This window comes from Conger conger, chromosome 10, assembly GCF_963514075.1.
Source record: "Conger conger chromosome 10, fConCon1.1, whole genome shotgun sequence".
Classification (NCBI taxonomy): domain Eukaryota; kingdom Metazoa; phylum Chordata; class Actinopteri; order Anguilliformes; family Congridae; genus Conger; species Conger conger.
Genome location: NC_083769.1, coordinates 14,788,373 through 14,805,157, shown reverse-complemented (window position 1 = coordinate 14,805,157; position 16,785 = coordinate 14,788,373). Strand labels below are relative to the sequence as shown.

At 45.8% G+C, this 16,785-nt stretch overlaps 1 protein-coding gene across 9 annotated transcripts; it reads left to right on the top strand.

The window, feature by feature from the left end:
- The first annotated feature begins 4,874 nt into the window (after positions 1-4,874).
- LOC133138113 (tripartite motif-containing protein 16-like) lies at positions 4,875-16,529 on the top strand. 9 transcript variants are annotated; one of them, XM_061256592.1, is made up of 7 exons: positions 4,893-5,486; positions 5,896-5,991; positions 10,503-10,736; positions 10,870-11,006; positions 14,265-14,296; positions 15,425-15,466; positions 15,940-16,529. In XM_061256592.1, the coding sequence occupies exons 1-7, from the start codon at positions 4,893-4,895 to the stop codon at positions 16,470-16,472; spliced, it is 1,668 nt and encodes a 555-aa protein (XP_061112576.1). In that variant the 3' UTR covers positions 16,473-16,529. The 9 variants fall into 9 exon arrangements, with proteins under 9 accessions (XP_061112579.1, XP_061112578.1, XP_061112576.1 ...); XM_061256591.1 differs by lacking the exon at positions 14,265-14,296 and adding an exon at positions 11,821-11,842 and having other exon boundaries at positions 10,870-11,013; positions 15,422-15,466; XM_061256590.1 differs by lacking the exon at positions 14,265-14,296 and adding an exon at positions 13,298-13,312 and having other exon boundaries at positions 10,870-11,026; positions 15,422-15,466.
- The last annotated feature ends 256 nt before the right edge of the window (positions 16,530-16,785 follow it).

The window sequence follows — 16,785 nt, the reverse complement described above, 5'->3', positions numbered from 1 at the left end:
TGTCGAGGATTTGGCCCCTGCCTGGGGTGTGGGTTGCCGGGAAGGATCGGTCTCTCCGACCGGCGTTGTCTGGCACGGTTGTCCAGGCGGATCGTGGTGCGCACAAGTTGGTCGAGCTGGGTGATGGGGTCCAGTCGCGCCAACTCGTCCTGGAGCGTCTCACTCAGGCTGGCCAGGAAGAGATTCGCCAACGCCGCATTGTTCCAACTAGTGGCCGCCGCGAGGGTGCGGAAGTCGATGGAGTGGTCTGCCGCGGTCTTCCGTCCCTGGCGCAGAGCAATCAATCTCTGGGATGGCTCCTGGTCGCTGGTTTGCGTGTTGGAAAACCTTCCGAATCTCCTCGACGAAGGCCGGGTAACGAGGAGGAGATGAACCCCGGGTCCACACCGCAGTAGCCCAGTCCAATGCCCTCCCCTTCAGCAGTCCCATCACATAGCCTATCCGACGGTCGTCGCTGTTGTAGGTCTGGGGCTGTTGCCTGAATACGAAGTCACATTGGAGTAGGAAAGCCTTGCACCTCTCAGGTTCTCCACCGAACCTCTCCGTGGGGGGTTGTTGGGGCTCCCGGAATTGCCAGGTTTCCATGGGGTTGAACGCTGGGGATGTGGGTGGGTGGGTAGGCTCCTCCCGTGGTTGTAGCAGGACCGCGACAGCGAGCTTCTTCATCTCCGCACACAGTTCACGAATCTCCAGGTGAAGCTCGGAGATTCCTTGTGAATGCTGCTGGACGATGGCTCCTTGTTCCTGGAGGGCGTGGAACATGGCAGTAGAGTCAGCAGGGTCCATTGTGGCGAAATTGTTCTGAGACGGGTGCGTGGGGGTTGGACCCAAAATGCACGACTCAGAAACAATAGTAATATAAAGACCCCTCAGGGCTTTATTCGGGACGAATCCCAGGAGAGTAGTCAACACAAGCAAAGTCCATACACGTAGATCCAGCCAAACAAAAGGTAAACAAACAAAAAGCACGGTGCCGAGGGAAGAGGCAAACTCGTAGTCGGTAGACGTGCAGGGAGGTCCGGTAGCAGGAGAGCTGTCAGCGGGGCAGATGAACAGACGGACGGCGGGCAGAGGCGTAGTCGTGGGCGAAGCGGGAGTCGAAACCATGAAACAATCAGCGAAGCAAAAGTACAAAAACGGTAGGCGAGGACGTAGTCTGTTGCCACCAGACGCTCACCGACGAGCTCCCCTCCCGGGTCTGGCTCCAGAAGGGGGCCCCGGTTTCCCTTTTCCAGGCGAGGTAACTGGGTCATTGTGTGGCCGTATCATGGAGTCTTTAAACCTTCTTTTAAATCTATAAAATCTCTTTCTCTCTCAATCTCTCTCTCTGAAAAGCAAAATAGTTACATTTCTGCAGGTGTGTCAGTGCAGTACAAGGAAGAATATTTAAAATAGAGAGATTTCAGATCACCTGCTGCCATTTGCAAGTTTGTGAGTTTTAAGCAAGAAAATAAACCTGAAGTGACTCCAAAGCTGCTTGTAAAGCCACAGAATACCCCAGAGGCCTTACATGTGTAAATGATTATTCTCCAAAATTTACATTTAATCTTATTCTTTTCTTCAACATTATTGGACATAAAACCTGAGACCACTTTGCATTTTCATTGTTCATAGACCTCATATATATGCTCAACAAAATACCTGAATACTCATATTATACCATACATATTATCTGTGCATGTCTGACTGGGTACTCAGATCAGACGCAGCCACATTAAATCCCATGCATGTGTATACAGGCCTTTACTGCTCACAATACATTACATTACATTACATATCATTTGGCTGATGCTTTTATCCAAAGTGACTTACAGTTGATTTAGATTAAGCAGGAGACAATCCTCCCCTGGGGCAATGCAGGGTTAAGGGCCTTGCTCAAGGGCCCAAGGGCTGTGTGAATCTTACTGTGGCTACACCGGGGTTCAAACCACACAGTCCTTCAGTAAATCTGCCCTTCGACCCTTAAGATTAAATAGTTCCTCATGGAGATCCAATATGGCGGTGAGCTGAGCACATGCGTTAACTTTTGCTCCCAACACACTCGGCGAACTAATATAATTTCATTCATGTAAATTTCGATAAGTTCGGTCAGAAAGTGGTTATAAGGTGCATTGAATACTTTTGGGATCAGAAAATGTCGGACAAAAATCATACTGGTGGTCGTGCGAGGAAGAAAGAAAATCAAACTTCTTCGGCTAACTCGGATTTAGGTACTAGCTATCAACGGCATGCGGGAGGATTTCAATCAGAAAATTACGGGGGTATTAACTGCTATCCAAGACGTTAAGAAAGATATTAACAGATTCTCGTGCAGACTCTCAGGAGCCGAGCAACGCATTAGTGATGCAGAAGACAGTGTTAACACCCTAAAAACCTTAAGGTCCTCTCTCAAGAAGCAAGTGGAGACACTAACCTTGAAATTAGAGGATCAAGAGAACCGGAGTCGTCGCAATAATCTACGACTTGTTAACATCCCGGAGGGTGCTGAAGGACGCGACGCTGTGGCATTCCTGGAGAAGTGGCTCCCAGAGGCATTGGGCCCTGACAACTTTCCCAAGTCGATCATTGTTGAAAGGGCACAGCGCTTGCAGGGCCGAGTGAACGGCAACTTTCCCCGAGTTCTCATTGCACGATTCCTGAACTCAAGCGACAAGGACAGGGTGACTAGAGCAGCTCGAGCTAAAGGGAAGGTGCTGTTCGATGAACAAGAGGTGAAGTTCTTTCAAGACGTTGCCAAAGAGACACACCTAAAGAGGAAGCGCTACGACGGGGTGAAGCAGCAGCTACGGGCTCTGAACATTCAATATGGGTCAATTCATCCAGCCAAGCTCAGGGCGACGCGTGATGGTCGCTCCCAGACCTTTGACTGCCCAGACGACGTCATAGCCTACATTCATACTGTCCAGGCCGGGGGAGACTAGCCTGGCATTATAACCTACCAAGTGGCGAGGACTGAACTATTTCAGATTGTTTTTTTTCGGCACCCTTCCTTTTCGCATCCTGGATATAACAAGGTAACGTCAAACTGTTTGAGCGGTCATAAAGCCAACAATTATAGGAAGGGTAGCCTAGTTTACTGAATATTATGTCTCATGTTTTATTAGCCGATGTGTGTGGGAGCACGAGAATGCCCAACCTGATGTGGTACTATTGGTCGACCCAGCTGAGGGCTGCTCTCTCGTGGTTCTCTTCAGAGTCTACAGTGCCCTGGGTTAAAATGGAATCATTAACTACGAAGGGGCTAGACTTGGTTACATACATGTACTCTGACTCTTGTAAAAACTTAAAGAAAAATACTCTCAACCCTTTTGTCAGAAACACTTTGATGGTTTGGCATGAGGCACAGCACGTCCTAGGCAAAGTTCCACCGGTGTCCCGTTTTTCCCCTATTTGGGGCAATGCTAGCTTCAGCCCGGGGAAAAATGATGCAGGATTTAGGCAGTGGGCACAGAAGGGTGTCAGTCGGATAATGGATCTGTATAGTAGGGAGACACTTATGACATTTAATGAGCTCAAGGAGAAATACAATGTGCCACAGACACATTTCTTTAAATTTCTTCAGCTGCACAGCTTTATCAGCTCAAAACAGAATTATTCCCTGGACTGCCCCCCTTTAACAACTTTGGAACAATTTGCACTCCATTATCAACAGGGTCGGGGCCAGATCTCTTTTCTTTATGGAAAATTCTTATCCGCTTCCAATGAATCTTCGGACTCCAAAAGGATAGCATGGAGCGAGGATTTGAATGATGTGATACTGGATCGTGAATGGTACCAGATATGCAAAGAGGCACAATGTTTTACAGTAAATACAAAACTTAAAATGGTCCAATTCAATTGGATAATGAGAACTTACCTGACCCCGGCAAAGCTTAATAAATTCAACCCAAATTTATCGGACGTCTGTGTTAAATGTCGAACTCATAAGGGCACATTATTTCACTGTCTTTGGGAATGTGAGGCGTTGCAAGTATTTTGGAAGGGAGTCCTTAGGTTGCTATCCTCCATCACCTTTAAAAATATCCCTCTCTGCCCTAAATTGTGTATCTTGGGCCTTTACCCCGACGGTTTGTCCCTGAGGAGGCATGAAATTAAAATGCTTGATTTATGTTTAATTTATGCAAAACGACTCATTGCTCTTCATTGGAAAAGTGTGTCTTGCCCTTCCATCAACCTGTGGCTGAGAGAGCTTTCGTATGGCCTTGCATTAGACAAAATAACATACTCTGTCAAACGCAAGCTTAAGATATTTTATAAAATTTGGGGGCTTTTCCTACAGTTCCTTGAAAGTGAGGACAAGATGCTCTGGATTCAGATCCCTAATAATAATAATGGTTAATAATGGTATTCAATGTCGAGTGTGGTTGTGGGTGTGGACCCAGCTTGAACATATGTAAAGCATTTCTCTGTTGTTTTTCTATTCTGTATTATATTGACCTGTGACACTGTGTGTTGTAACCACATATTTCCATTCTTAGTTTTTGTAGTTGAGTATCCATATACTATCCTTTTTTTTTTTGTCAAAAATATTATAATTATTATAATTTTTATTATTTTTTTAAATCATTGTAAGATTGTAAACTGTGATGAGATGTTGGGGGGGGGGTGAAAACGAAAAGGTTCAATAAATAAATGTTTATAAAAAAAAAAAGTTCCTCATGAATCTGCCCTCATGAATCTGTTCCTCATGAATCTGCCCTCAGCCTGCTCTGCTCAGCCTGGCCTCACCTCCTAGAGCTATTTGCACAAGCAGGAATTCTCTGCGACTCTCTCTGTTACGCAGTTTCAGAGAAACAAAACATTACTCAATCTCTTTCACAGAAACAAAACTTAGCTCAGTGTCTGTCAGAAAACCACAGAAAAAATATGTCTCTGTCAGTGTGAGCAGTGAAATGGCTGAGGCCAATATCTCGGTGGATCAGGACCAGTTCAGCTGTTCAATCTGTCTGGATATACTGAAGGATCCAGTGACTATTCACTGTGGACACAGTTACTGTATGGGCTGTATTAAGGACTGTTGGGATCAGGATGATCATATTGGTGTCTACAGCTGTCCCCAGTGCAGACAGACCTTCACCCCTAGGCCTGTTCTGGGCAGAAACACCATGCTGGCTGAAGTGTTGGAGAAACTGAAGAAGACAGGACTCCAAGCTGCTCCTCCTGCTCACTGTTACGCTGGACCTGGAGACGTGGAGTGTGATGTTTGTACTGGGAGAAAGCACAAAGCCATCAAGTCCTGTCTGGTGTGTCTGGCATCTTACTGTGAAACTCACCTCCAGACTCACTATGAATCTCCTCCTCTTAAGAAACACAAACTGGTCAAAGCCACTGTAAACCTGCAGGAGAAGATCTGCTCTAATCATGACAAACTATTGGAAGTTTACTGTCGTACTGATCAGCAGTGTATCTGTATGCTGTGTGTGATGGATGATGAACACAGAGGCCATGATACGGTCTCAGCTGCAGCAGAAAGGACTGAGAAACAGGTAAGAACTGAAACTCGAAATAATATTCAGTGACGATTGACATTTCATTTGCTTATCCCTACAACACAGTGATTTCCAGGTCTGAAGTCCACAGTGATAAAGATCATGAAGTGAGCCAAAGTCATCTCTCTGTGACAGCTATGTTCACACCCCTTACCCCCCTATTCACTCCCTGAATTGGAATCTACAGGGCTGGAGCCGCTAGTTCACACACACACACACACATACACACACACACACACACACACACACACCTACACACACACACACACACAGTTTTACCTATAAGACCGGCACAATTCTACACACTGACCAGCTGAATGCCATATATTTTATTTTGTCTTATTTTCATATGGAAGATTAAAATGTAGTTGAAAAGTTCTTCATTGTATTGTCATTTGTGACACAGAAGCAGCTGGGGGTGACACAGAGTAAGTTCCAGCAGAGAATCCAGGAGAGAGAGAAGGAGCTGCAGGATCTGAGACAGGCAGTGCAGTCACTCAAGGTGGGTACTGACCAGTGCGGCTGGTCAATAGGAGCACAGAGGGCGCCGCCCCACCCCAATCTGTCAGGGCAGACCAAAATTATATATATATATATATATATATATATATATATATATATATATACACGCACTCACCGATCACTTTATTAGGTATTTATAAGACATGACTTCTACTGCTAGGGCGGCACGGATGGTGCAGTGGGTAGCACTGCCGCCTCACAGCAAGGAGGTCCTGGGTTCGAATCCCCGTCGGCCGGGGCCTCTCTGTGTGGAGTTTGCATGTTCTCCCTGTGTCTGCGTGGGTTTCCTCTGGGTACTCCGGTTTCCTCCCACAGTCCAAAGACATGCAGGTTAGGCTGATTGGAGAGTCTAAATTGCCCATAGGTGTGAGTGTGTGAGTGAATGGTGTGTGTGCCCTGCGATGGACTGGCGACCTGTCCAGGGTGTATTCCTGCCTTTCGCCCAATGTATGCTGGGATAGGCTCCAGCCCCCCTGCGACCCTGTTCAGGATAAGCAGGTTAAGATAATGGATGGATGGATGGATGGATGGGACTTCTACTGCTGTAGCCAATCCACTTAAAGTTATGATGCGTTGTGTGTTCAGCGATGCTCTTCTCCATACCACTGTTGTAATGTGTGGTTTTTTGCGTTACTGTCACCTTCCTATCAGCTTTGACCAGTCTGGCCATTCTCCTCTGACCTCTCTCATTAACAAGGCGTTTCTGTCTGCAGAAACTGCTGCTCACTGGATTTTTTTTGGTTTTTCGCACCATTCTTTGCAAACTCTAGACACTAGTGTGCGTGAAAATCCCAAGATATCAGCAGTTTCTGAGACACTCAAACCACCCTGTCTGCCAACAACAATCATTCCACGGTCAAAGTCACTGAGATAAAAATGTTTCCCCATTCTAATGGTTGATGGGAACTGAAGCTCCTGACCCATATCTACAGGATTGTCTGCATTGCACTGCTGCCACACAATTGGCTGATTAGATAATCGCATGAATAAGTAGGTGTAATAAAGTAAAAATAAAGTGCTTGGTGAGTAAATATATATATATATATTCTTTCTTTTTTTTTCATAAAAAATATTTTGAATATTCAAAATATCTAACATTGGCTTTTCAAAATATCTAACATTGGCGACCTGTCCAGGGTGTATTCCTGCCTTTCGCCCAATGTATGCTGGGATGGGCTCCAGCCCCCCTGCGACCCTGATCAGGATAAGCGGGTTCAGATAATGGATGGATGGATGGATGTTTAAATATCTATTTAGTTTAGCCATTCCAAAACGGCTGGACTTTGCTTGTCTTCTTTGTTAGCTTATAGAGCACTATGTTTGTAGCGACAGCAACTTAACTGGCTAACTGGTTTATAAAAGCAAGATGCCGGCTACTGTGCGCTGCCAGTATTTAACCAGTTAACATAATTGGGCAAACATATTTGTTTCCCCTCCAGGGATTTGTGAGGGAAATGCGACATTGGATCAGGCGGTAAGAGCAGTCGGAGGGTTGCCAGTTCAATCCCTCCCTAGGTGTGTTGAGGTGTCCCTGAGCAAGACACCTAACCCCGAAATGCTCCTGACGAGCTGGTTGATGCCTTGCATGGCAGCTAATCGCCGTTGGTGTGTGAGTGTGTGTATTAATGGGTGAAAGAGAAGCATCAATCGTACAGCGGATGCGTGCGGCAATGGGAAGCCAGTGGAGGCCAATGAGAAGCGGGGTGACATGAGCCGACCTGGGCTGATTGGTGATCAGGCGGGCTGCAGCATTCTGGACCAGCTGGAGGGGCTTGATGGCACACGCTGGGAGACCGGCTAGGAGGGAGTTGCAGTAATCCAGGCGGGAAATGACGAGCGCCTGGACTAGGAGCTGGGTGGCTTTCTCAGTCAGGAGATGATGGATACGGCGTATATTGTACAGAAAGAACCTGCAGGTTCTGGCAGTGGAGGATACTTGTGGAGCCAGGGTGAGGCAGTTATCAAGAGTCACCCCAAGATTCTTTGCCGTACGGGAGGAGGAAACTACAAAGTCCTCAACAGTCAATGAGAGGTCGATTGACGGAGAGGACTTAGCAGGGATGTAGAGAAGCTCAGTTTTGGCAAGGTTGAGCTTCAGGTGATGGGAAGTCATCCACGCAGAGATATCAGCCAAGCAGGCAGAGATCCGTGTGGTGATTTGGGTGTCGGGGGGGAAGGAAATAAAGAGTTGGGTATCATCGGCATAAGAGTGATAAGAAAAGCCAGGGGAAGTGGAGAGGACCAAGAACTGAGCCCTGCGGGACTCCAGTTTGTAGGGGGTGAGGGTCAGAGACTGAGCCCCTCCAAGTCACCTGGTAGGAGTGACCAGAGAGGTAGGAGGAAAACCAAGCAAGTGCAGATCCTGTGACACCCATCCCAGACAGCGATGAGAGAAGAATCTCATGGTTGACTGTATTGAAGATGGCCGACAGGTCGAGGAAGATGAGGACAGAGGAGAGGGATTTGGCTTTAGCAGAGTGGAGTGCCTCAGTGACTGCGAGCAGGGCGGTCTCAGTGGAGTGGCCACTCTTGAAGCCGGACTTTTTGGGGTCATGGAGATTGTTGAGAAGAAGATAAGTGGACATTTGGGAGCAGACCGGCCGTTCCAGAGTCTTGGCGAGAAAGGGAAGAAGAGAGACAGGCCGGTAGTTGCTCAGAGCAGAGGGGTCAAGAGTAGGTTTTTTGAGCAGGGGAGTGACTCTGGCCCTCTTCGGGGAAGAGGGCATGGTGCCGGAAGAGAGGGAGGTATTGATTAGAGAGGAGAGAAAAGGGAGAATGTCAATAGATATAGATTGTAGAAGGGGAGAGGGGATGGGGTCAAGAGGACAGGTGGTCGGGCGGTGGGATGTAAGGTGTTTCAATGGGTCAGAGAGGGGAGAAAAGGAGGTTAGGGAGTTAGGGAAGAGGGTCAGCAGGGGGAGAGGGTTGGGAGAACGAATTGCGAATGGCGTCAACCTTCTTTTCAAAGAAGGAGACAAAGTCGTTGGGTGTGAGTGATGAGGGAGGTGGGGGGGGGGGGCAGAAGAGAGGACAAGGTTGAAAACAGTTTGCGGGGATTAGAGGCGGCCGTGTTAATTTTCGAGTGAAAGAAGGAATATTTAGCTAGAGAGACAGAGGAGTGGAAAGATTATAAGAGGGCATGGAAGGAAGCTATATCACTGGGGAGACAGGACTTTTTCCATTTTCTCTCCGCTGCCCGCAGTTTGGTTCGGACAGCTCATAGAGCATCAGAAAGCCAAGGATTTGGGGGGGAGGCCGAAGCTAATTTGGTGGTGAGGGGACACAGAGAGTCAAAGGAAGATGAGAGGGAGGACATGAGAGTTGTAGCAGCATCATCGGGAGACAGTCGAGAGAAAGACTCCGCGGATGGTAGGGAGGAGAGGATTGAAGATGAGAGGGTGGAGATAGACAAGTGGCGTAGGTTCCGCCGACAGGTGACAGTGGATGGTGGGAGTGATGGATGGGTGTTAGAGGAGAGTGGAAGAGAAAAAGAGATGAAGGAGTGGTCAGATATATGAGTGGTGTTACAGAGAGGTTGGTTGTTGTGCAGCTCCTTGTGAAGGTGAGGTCAAGAAGGTTGCCTGCTTTGTGGGTGGGAGGGGAAAGTGTGAGGGTAAGGTCAAAAGAAGAAAGGAGGGAGAGAAAGGTAGACTGGGTGGACTCTGAGTTCAGATTGAAGTCACCCAGTAGGAGGAGTGTAATTGACTGGTGAGGAGCTAAGGAGGATGTCCATCTCATCCAAGAAGCTCCCCAGAGGACCCGGGGCGATAAACAACAATAATAAACAGTTTGCACGGCAAAGTAACAGAAACCGCATGAAATTCAAAAGAGGAGAAGGCGAAGGATGAGGAGAAGACACTAGATCTCCATGAAGATGAGATTAGGAGAATTGTGCCACCTCCTCTGCCAGAGGTTCTGGATGTGTGGGAAAAAGAGAAGGCAGAGGAAAGGGCTGTGTTCTCTGGTGAAAGCCACGTTTCGATAAAAGCAAGAAAGTCAAGGTTGAGGTGGGAGGCTTAGGCTGATATGAAGTCTGCTTTCTGGACGGCGGACTGGCAGTTCCAGAGGCCACCAGCCACACAGAGATCAATATCAGCGGATCTGGGAGGGAAGATGAGGTTTGAGATATTCTTCCCATGTTGGCGGGAAGCGAACCTCCTACCTGACTGGGACCTGGGGAGAGGAGAGAGGACAGGGATGGGAAGGAAACACATGGACAAGGGGGACAAGAGGAATCCTACACAGTGAAGTGAGGGCAGGCAGCAAAAACAAAAATCAATCATCAGGCTCTCAGACAGCCTCGATGGACACCCGTAGATAGACAAGATAGTCAGCCAGCGAGGAGCCCAGTGTTGGGCCACTTTCCAGCCCTGTGGGGCTCAATGCCACTGAGCCACATTGTGGGGAACAGGCTGTCTGGGGTCCCAGTAAGAGCTGAGTGAAAGGCCTTGTTAAAATGTACAACCCTCCTCCTTCTGTTCCTCCTAACAGTGCTCTGCACAGACAGCAGTGGAGGACAGTGAGAGGATCTTTACTGAGCTGATCCGCTCCATTGAGAGAAGGCGCTCTGAGGTGAAAGAGCTGATCAGAGATCAGGAGAAGGCTGAAGTAAGTCGGGCTGAAGGACTCCTGGAGCGACTGGAGCAGGAGATTGCTGAGCTGAGGAGGAGAGAGGCTGAGCTGGAGCAGCTTTCACACACAGAGGATCACATCCATTTCCTCCAGGTAACATCACTGGCTCTCTGTGTACACTGTACATACATGGTGAGGTGTGTTCCTCTTTTACAAAGATCTGCTCCTGGTATCTGCACAGCAATCTGTGTTCACTGTCTGTCTCTTTCTGTCTGTCTGGCTGCAGAGCTGTCAGTCGTTCTGTGCCCCTCCTGGACCTGGAGACTTACCCAGCATCACTGTCAGTCCAAACGTCTCTTTTGAGGCTGTGAGGAAATCTGTCTCTGAACTGAAAGAGCGACTGGAGGATGTTTTCAAGGTGGAGTTCAAAGTTTCTGGAAGGGGTTGGTGGGCAAACCCTGCTGCAGAAAGTGTGTTTAGTCACTGCACACAACACAGTGGTGAGGTGATCTGCCTAAGATTCACTCTTACAACATGAAAGGAACTTACACACGTTATATATTATTAACCATTGTGCGGTGTTTGGGTCTGTGGGACCTGTTTTCAATGTTTATTAAAAGAAAAATGATACATTGAAATATTTTTTTCAACCTGAGACTCATTGGCCTGGCCTCATTTAAAAGAACAAAATTTAATTTAATGCACACTGCACCCCCCTTCACATTTATATGACAGACACTCAGTGATCACTTTATTAGGTAGGCCTGTACACCAGCTTGTTAATTCAGTCATTTAATTAGCCAATCATGTGGCAGAACTAAATGCATGAAAGCATGCAGACATGGTCAAGAGGTTCAGTTGTTGTTCAGACCAAAATCAGAATGGGGAAGAAATATGATCTAAGTGGCTTTGACAGTGGAATGATTGTTGATGCCAGGGAGTATCAGTATCTCAAAAAATTCTGTTCAAGCAGAATCTAGAGTTTGCAGAGAATTGTGTGCCGTCAGTGATAGTGGGAAAAAGAGAAGGCAGAGGAAAGGGCTGTGTTCTCTGATGAGAGCCACTGTAAAAGCAAGAAAGTCAAGGTTGAAGTGGGAGGCTGATATGAAGTCTGCTTTCTGGATGGCGGACTGGCAGTTCCAGAGGCCACCAGCCACACAGAGATCAATATCAGCGGATTTGCAGAGAATTGTGTGAAAAACAAAAAACATCCAGTGAGCAGCAGTTGTGCGGGCAGAAACACCATGTAAATGAAGGAGGTCAGAGGAGAAGGGCCAGACTGGTCAAAGCTGACAGGAAGGTAACAGTAACACAAATAAGCACACATTACAACAGTGGGATGCAGAAGAGCTTCTCTGAGCACACAACACGTCAAACACGGATATGCTACTGCAGCAGCAGCATATTGTTCTAGAGCGACATTGGCTTAGGAGATAAGAGGCACTGGCCACGGCGTGGAAGGCAGCTATGCTAAGCACTACTCCAGCAACACTGCACGTCAGAATCATGTCTCTGGATTGAGAGTGTGACAGTGAGTTTGAAGAAGAGGATGAGACTGACCCTCAGCCAGCCCCAGGACCAGTGCATCAGCAGCCAGCACATCAGGCTCTCCGTGAATAAAACATCACATGCCTTTTTCACTTTGTACAAGCTGGGGCAGGAGCTCCCCAAGAGGAAGCCGATGATGGCAGGAACACCATGAAGAAATCAGCCAGAGCTCCCGCCTCAACTGTTGACCACACAGAACATCTACGTTTGTGTTCATGGCCGACACGTCCCCGCTGTCCTACCTGACAAAGAAAAGCCAAAAGGTGCTACTCAGGAGTTTACTGCATAGGGATGGAGGATCTGTGGCTGTCAGTGATAGTGAGTGAGAGAGAGAGGTGTTAGTAAAATTGCTGAAGTGTTCCCTCATTTTAGATTGCAGCCGGGAGCAAGAAGAAGTGCTGCAATGTCTGTGGTCCCAAGAAAGAGAGAAGAACACTGTACACTTGTGTAAAGTGCAGGGAATACATGTGCAGCTCTTAGTTAAACTCTGTCTCTCATGTGCTGTGTAGACCAGTATGAATATTTGTTGGGGCTCCTTTATCATTTCCATAAAATACTGTGTAAAATTAGTTTTTCCAATTTGTTCAGTTCAAAGCAATAAACATCAATCGTGACGAAAACCTTATTTAATTTATATTTGTACAAGATTAACATGATTTATTCCTCCCATTTCTTGATTATAATTGATTGATTTTCAAAAATCACATTTTACCACAAATAGCGAATAGCTCTTTTATTGATAAATATGGTCTGGCAGAGGTGAATGGCAGTTATTACCCATATATGCTGTCTGTATTGCTTGTAATAGCGACAGCTGCTTTGTTTATTTCAGTCTGCCTCGCAGGTTATATAAACATCGAACAAAGAGTTCGGAAATTTGTGTTATTTCTCTGTTGTAACAATACTTTTTGGCAATAAGTTTTTTTTGAATGGTGCCCCATTTGTAAGGAACATGCATTTGTGGGATGAGCAGCACAACTGAGTATGTGGGTAGCACTCATGTAAAACTTGCCAAATCTTCTCTGCCAATGCAAACAGCTTATTCTGCTGTTGCTATTGACTCTTGTTTGGTGTTGTTTGGTGGATTGGATGATTGAAGTCTATCAGTAACAAGGAAGAAACAAGACATATTGTACAATTTAGCAATTTATTCATTTAACAAACAGTCAGGGGCCTCAGTAGTGTGTGGAAGAACCATACACAGCCACAACAGCCTGGCACCTCCTCATCCTGGTCACCAGCCTGGTCGCACACTGTTGTGGGAGGCATTCCACTCCTCAACCAGGATTTGTCGCAAGTCAGCCAATGTGGTTGTGTTGGTCACTCTAGCACCAACAGCACGCCCCAGCTGATCCCACAAATGTTCAGTTGGGTTGAGGTCAGGACTGTTGGCAGGCCACTCCATTCTCTCTACTCCCAAATAGTAGTCTATGATAAACCCCGCTCTGTGGGGGCGAGCGTTGTCATCTTGGAGGATGGAGTTCGGTCCCAGACTGTGGAGATATGGGATTGCCACTGGTTGCAGAATCTCATCTCGATATCTCTCTGCATTGAGATTGCCTCCAATGATGACAAGCCTGGTTTTTCCAGTGATGGAGATGCCGCCCCACACCATCACACTGCCTCCACCAAAAGGTGTTCCTCTATCGGTGCAACAATCAGCATAGCGTTCTCCCCGTCTTCTCCACATTTTGGCCTTTCGATCCAACTTCCGTAGGCAGAATCTGGACTCATGGCTGAACATAGCGTTCCTCCACATGTTCAGGTTCCAGTGCAGGTGTTGCTGACACCAGTGCAAACGGGCCTGACGGTGAAGGGCAGTCATGGCAGGCCTCCTGGCAGCCCTATGAGCCCGGAGATTGGCTGCGTACAGTCTGTTCCGGATTGTCTGGGCCGAAAGGCGTGTGCCATATCGTCCTGCAAACCTTGACTGCAAATCTGTAGAAGACAGCCTACGGTTCCTAAGTGCTGAAAGGGTGAGGAACCGGTCTTCTTGGGACGCCCACTTCGCGGTCTGTCTCTGACATCGCCCGTTTCAGAAGATTTGACAAATTTTACATGAGCGCAACCCACATACTAAGCTGTGCTGCTCATCCCACAAATTTTCCTTACAACTGGGGCAGCATTTAAAAGGGAAATGAACAGGCTTTCTAACGGTATAAAATGTGTTGCCAAAAGCATTGTTACAACAGAGAAGTAATCTACCAAACACGGATTACCAAACTTTTTGTTCGATGTTTATTATTAATGTGAGGGGTGAGTGACATTTCAGTCTGTCTCACAGGTTATATATTATTAATCAGAGGGGTGAGTGACATTTCAGTCTGTTTCACAGGTTATATATTATTGATGAGAGGGGTGAGTGACATTTCAGTCTGTTTCACAGGTTATATATTATTGATGAGAGGGGTGAGTGACATTTCAGTCTGTCTCACAGGTTATATATTATTAATGAGAGGGGTGAGTGACATTTCAGTCTGTCTCACAGGTTATATATTATTAATGAGAGGGGTGAGTGACATGTCTTTAAATGATTTTAAATTGAGAATAATGCATGTTCTCATGTTAAGCTGCTACTGCTTTAAGTTGCACGGATATGTTTAATTCACTGTTTCCCTGTGTTATGTTCTGTCATATTGTATGTATTGTAATGCACTTTGTTCTGTATATACCTACATAATTATGTATATTATTGTAATGGATCCGTGATTGTGATTCTGTGATCTTATGCTGCTGTTTGACCCTGTCTTGGCTCGGTCTCATTTGTAAAAGAGGTTTTAATCTCAATGTGACTTCCTAGTCACATAAAGGTTTATATATTACAGTGTGGAGGGACATTTCAAGTGCTCACAAGCTCCAGATGATCCAGAATATCACAGAGGTGTTCAGTGTGAATAGGGATGAAATCTATAAAAGTACCCAGTATGTTAGGGGCAGTTCTTCTGGCTAGGGCATAACCCTAAATGTTTTCAATGAAAGCTTTGTTTAATCTTGAGAGAACAAAATGCAGTATGACCAGTATGTTTTTGTTTACTAGGATGCAAGATACTGCATAGAGATGAGAGGAGAGAACACAAGTCAAATTCCTCAGTAGTGTTATGATGAAACCATCCTGTCTCCTCTCTCTGCTCTGTTTTAGTGTAACATTTGAGACCCATTCTGATACTGTATTCTGGGTGACATCAGTTGTCATTTACTTGCAGATTGAAACAAGCATTCAATTTCTCCGGGATCTTAAAAAAAGGTTAATCTTTAGAAGCTAAACTTGATCTCTCTCTCCACAGTGGAAGAAGTCTCTGTTCTAGAGCCCCAGACCAGACAGGACTTCTTACAATGTGAGTCTGTAATTAAGCCTGAAATCAATGAATGAAGCAACCAGAGATTATGAGGGAATATGAAGAAATAGATTATTTGTATAATTTTTTTCAAAATCGACTTGCTTTAAGGATCTCATGAATCTCAATCACATCTCAATTCAGCTGCAGTCATCAATGGTATTAAACATATTGATCATATATGATAATATAATGTATGTCCTGTAGTAGGATGGTGTGGAGAAAGTTACCAATTTGCAGTAATATAAAATAATTCAGATCATAGTCATAGTGGTTGAACATCCAATACAAGGGTAAATATAAGTGAAAAGTAACTTTCAAAAGACACAAGCAAGTTTAAAGCTTTAAACATCTTAAAAATTTGAACAATAAAGAAAATATGAGATTTAAATACATAAAATATGAAAGATGTGTAAAATATGTATGATGTGTAAAATATGTGAGTGGAGCTCTCCTCTCTTCTCCTCCATCAGATGGCTGTCAGCTCACACTGGACCCCAACACAGTGCACAGAGAGCTCTGTCTGTCTGACGGGAACAGAGAGGTGAGCAGTGTGAGGGAGATCCAGTCATATCCTGATCATCCAGAGAGATTTGAGTACTGGCCCCAAGTCTTGTGCAGAGAGGGTGTGTCTGGACGCTGTTACTGGGAGGCTGAGTGGAGTGGGCCGTTTGGGGTTTCTATAGCAGTGTCATATAAAGAGATCAGCAGGAAAGGGGGGGGAGATGACTGTGAAATGGGAGGTAATAACAAGTCCTGGAGTTTGGACTGCACTTCCACCAGTTACTCTTTCAGTCACAATAATGAGAGCACTAAAATCCCTGTTCCCTCCTCCTCCAGAATAGGAGTGTACCTGGATCACAGGGCAGGAACTCTGTCCTTCTACAGCGTCTCTGACACAATGACCCTCCTGCACAGAGTCCAGACCACATTCATTCAGCCCCTCTATCCTGGGTTTTGGGTGAATTGGTATGGATCCTCTGTAAAACTGTGTGATCTGGGATGAGGCAGAGAGTGAAGGGAAGATCAAAGAGAGGGAAAAATACTGAAAATACTGTGAGAGAGAGAGTAAAATAGGTGAACAAAAATTTTTTTTAATTTTTTTTTATAAGTGCCTTCAGGGCACATCTCAATAGTCCAGAACAAAAAATATTCCTTTTTCAAAAAGAGGAATAAAATTAAGCGGCCAAAAAATTAGGAACACCCGAAAGAAAAAAATAACAGAAATGTGGAATAAAAAATAACAGAAATGTGGAATAAAAAATAACAGAAATATGGAATAAAAGATAACAGAAAGGTGGAATAAAAAATAACAGAAA

Excerpts from the sequence above, each read along its gene's own strand:
- LOC133138113 (XM_061256594.1), top strand. The coding sequence starts at position 4,893 with ATGGCTGAGGCCAATATCTCGGTGGATCAGGACCAGTTCAGCTGTTCA. Across the intron at positions 11,054-15,415 it reads GGCAAACCCTGCTGCAGAAA|TGGAAGAAGTCTCTGTTCTA; the intron begins GTGTGTTTAGTC and ends CTCTCTCCACAG. Across the intron at positions 15,467-15,939 it reads CAGACAGGACTTCTTACAAT|ATGGCTGTCAGCTCACACTG; the intron begins GTGAGTCTGTAA and ends CTCCTCCATCAG.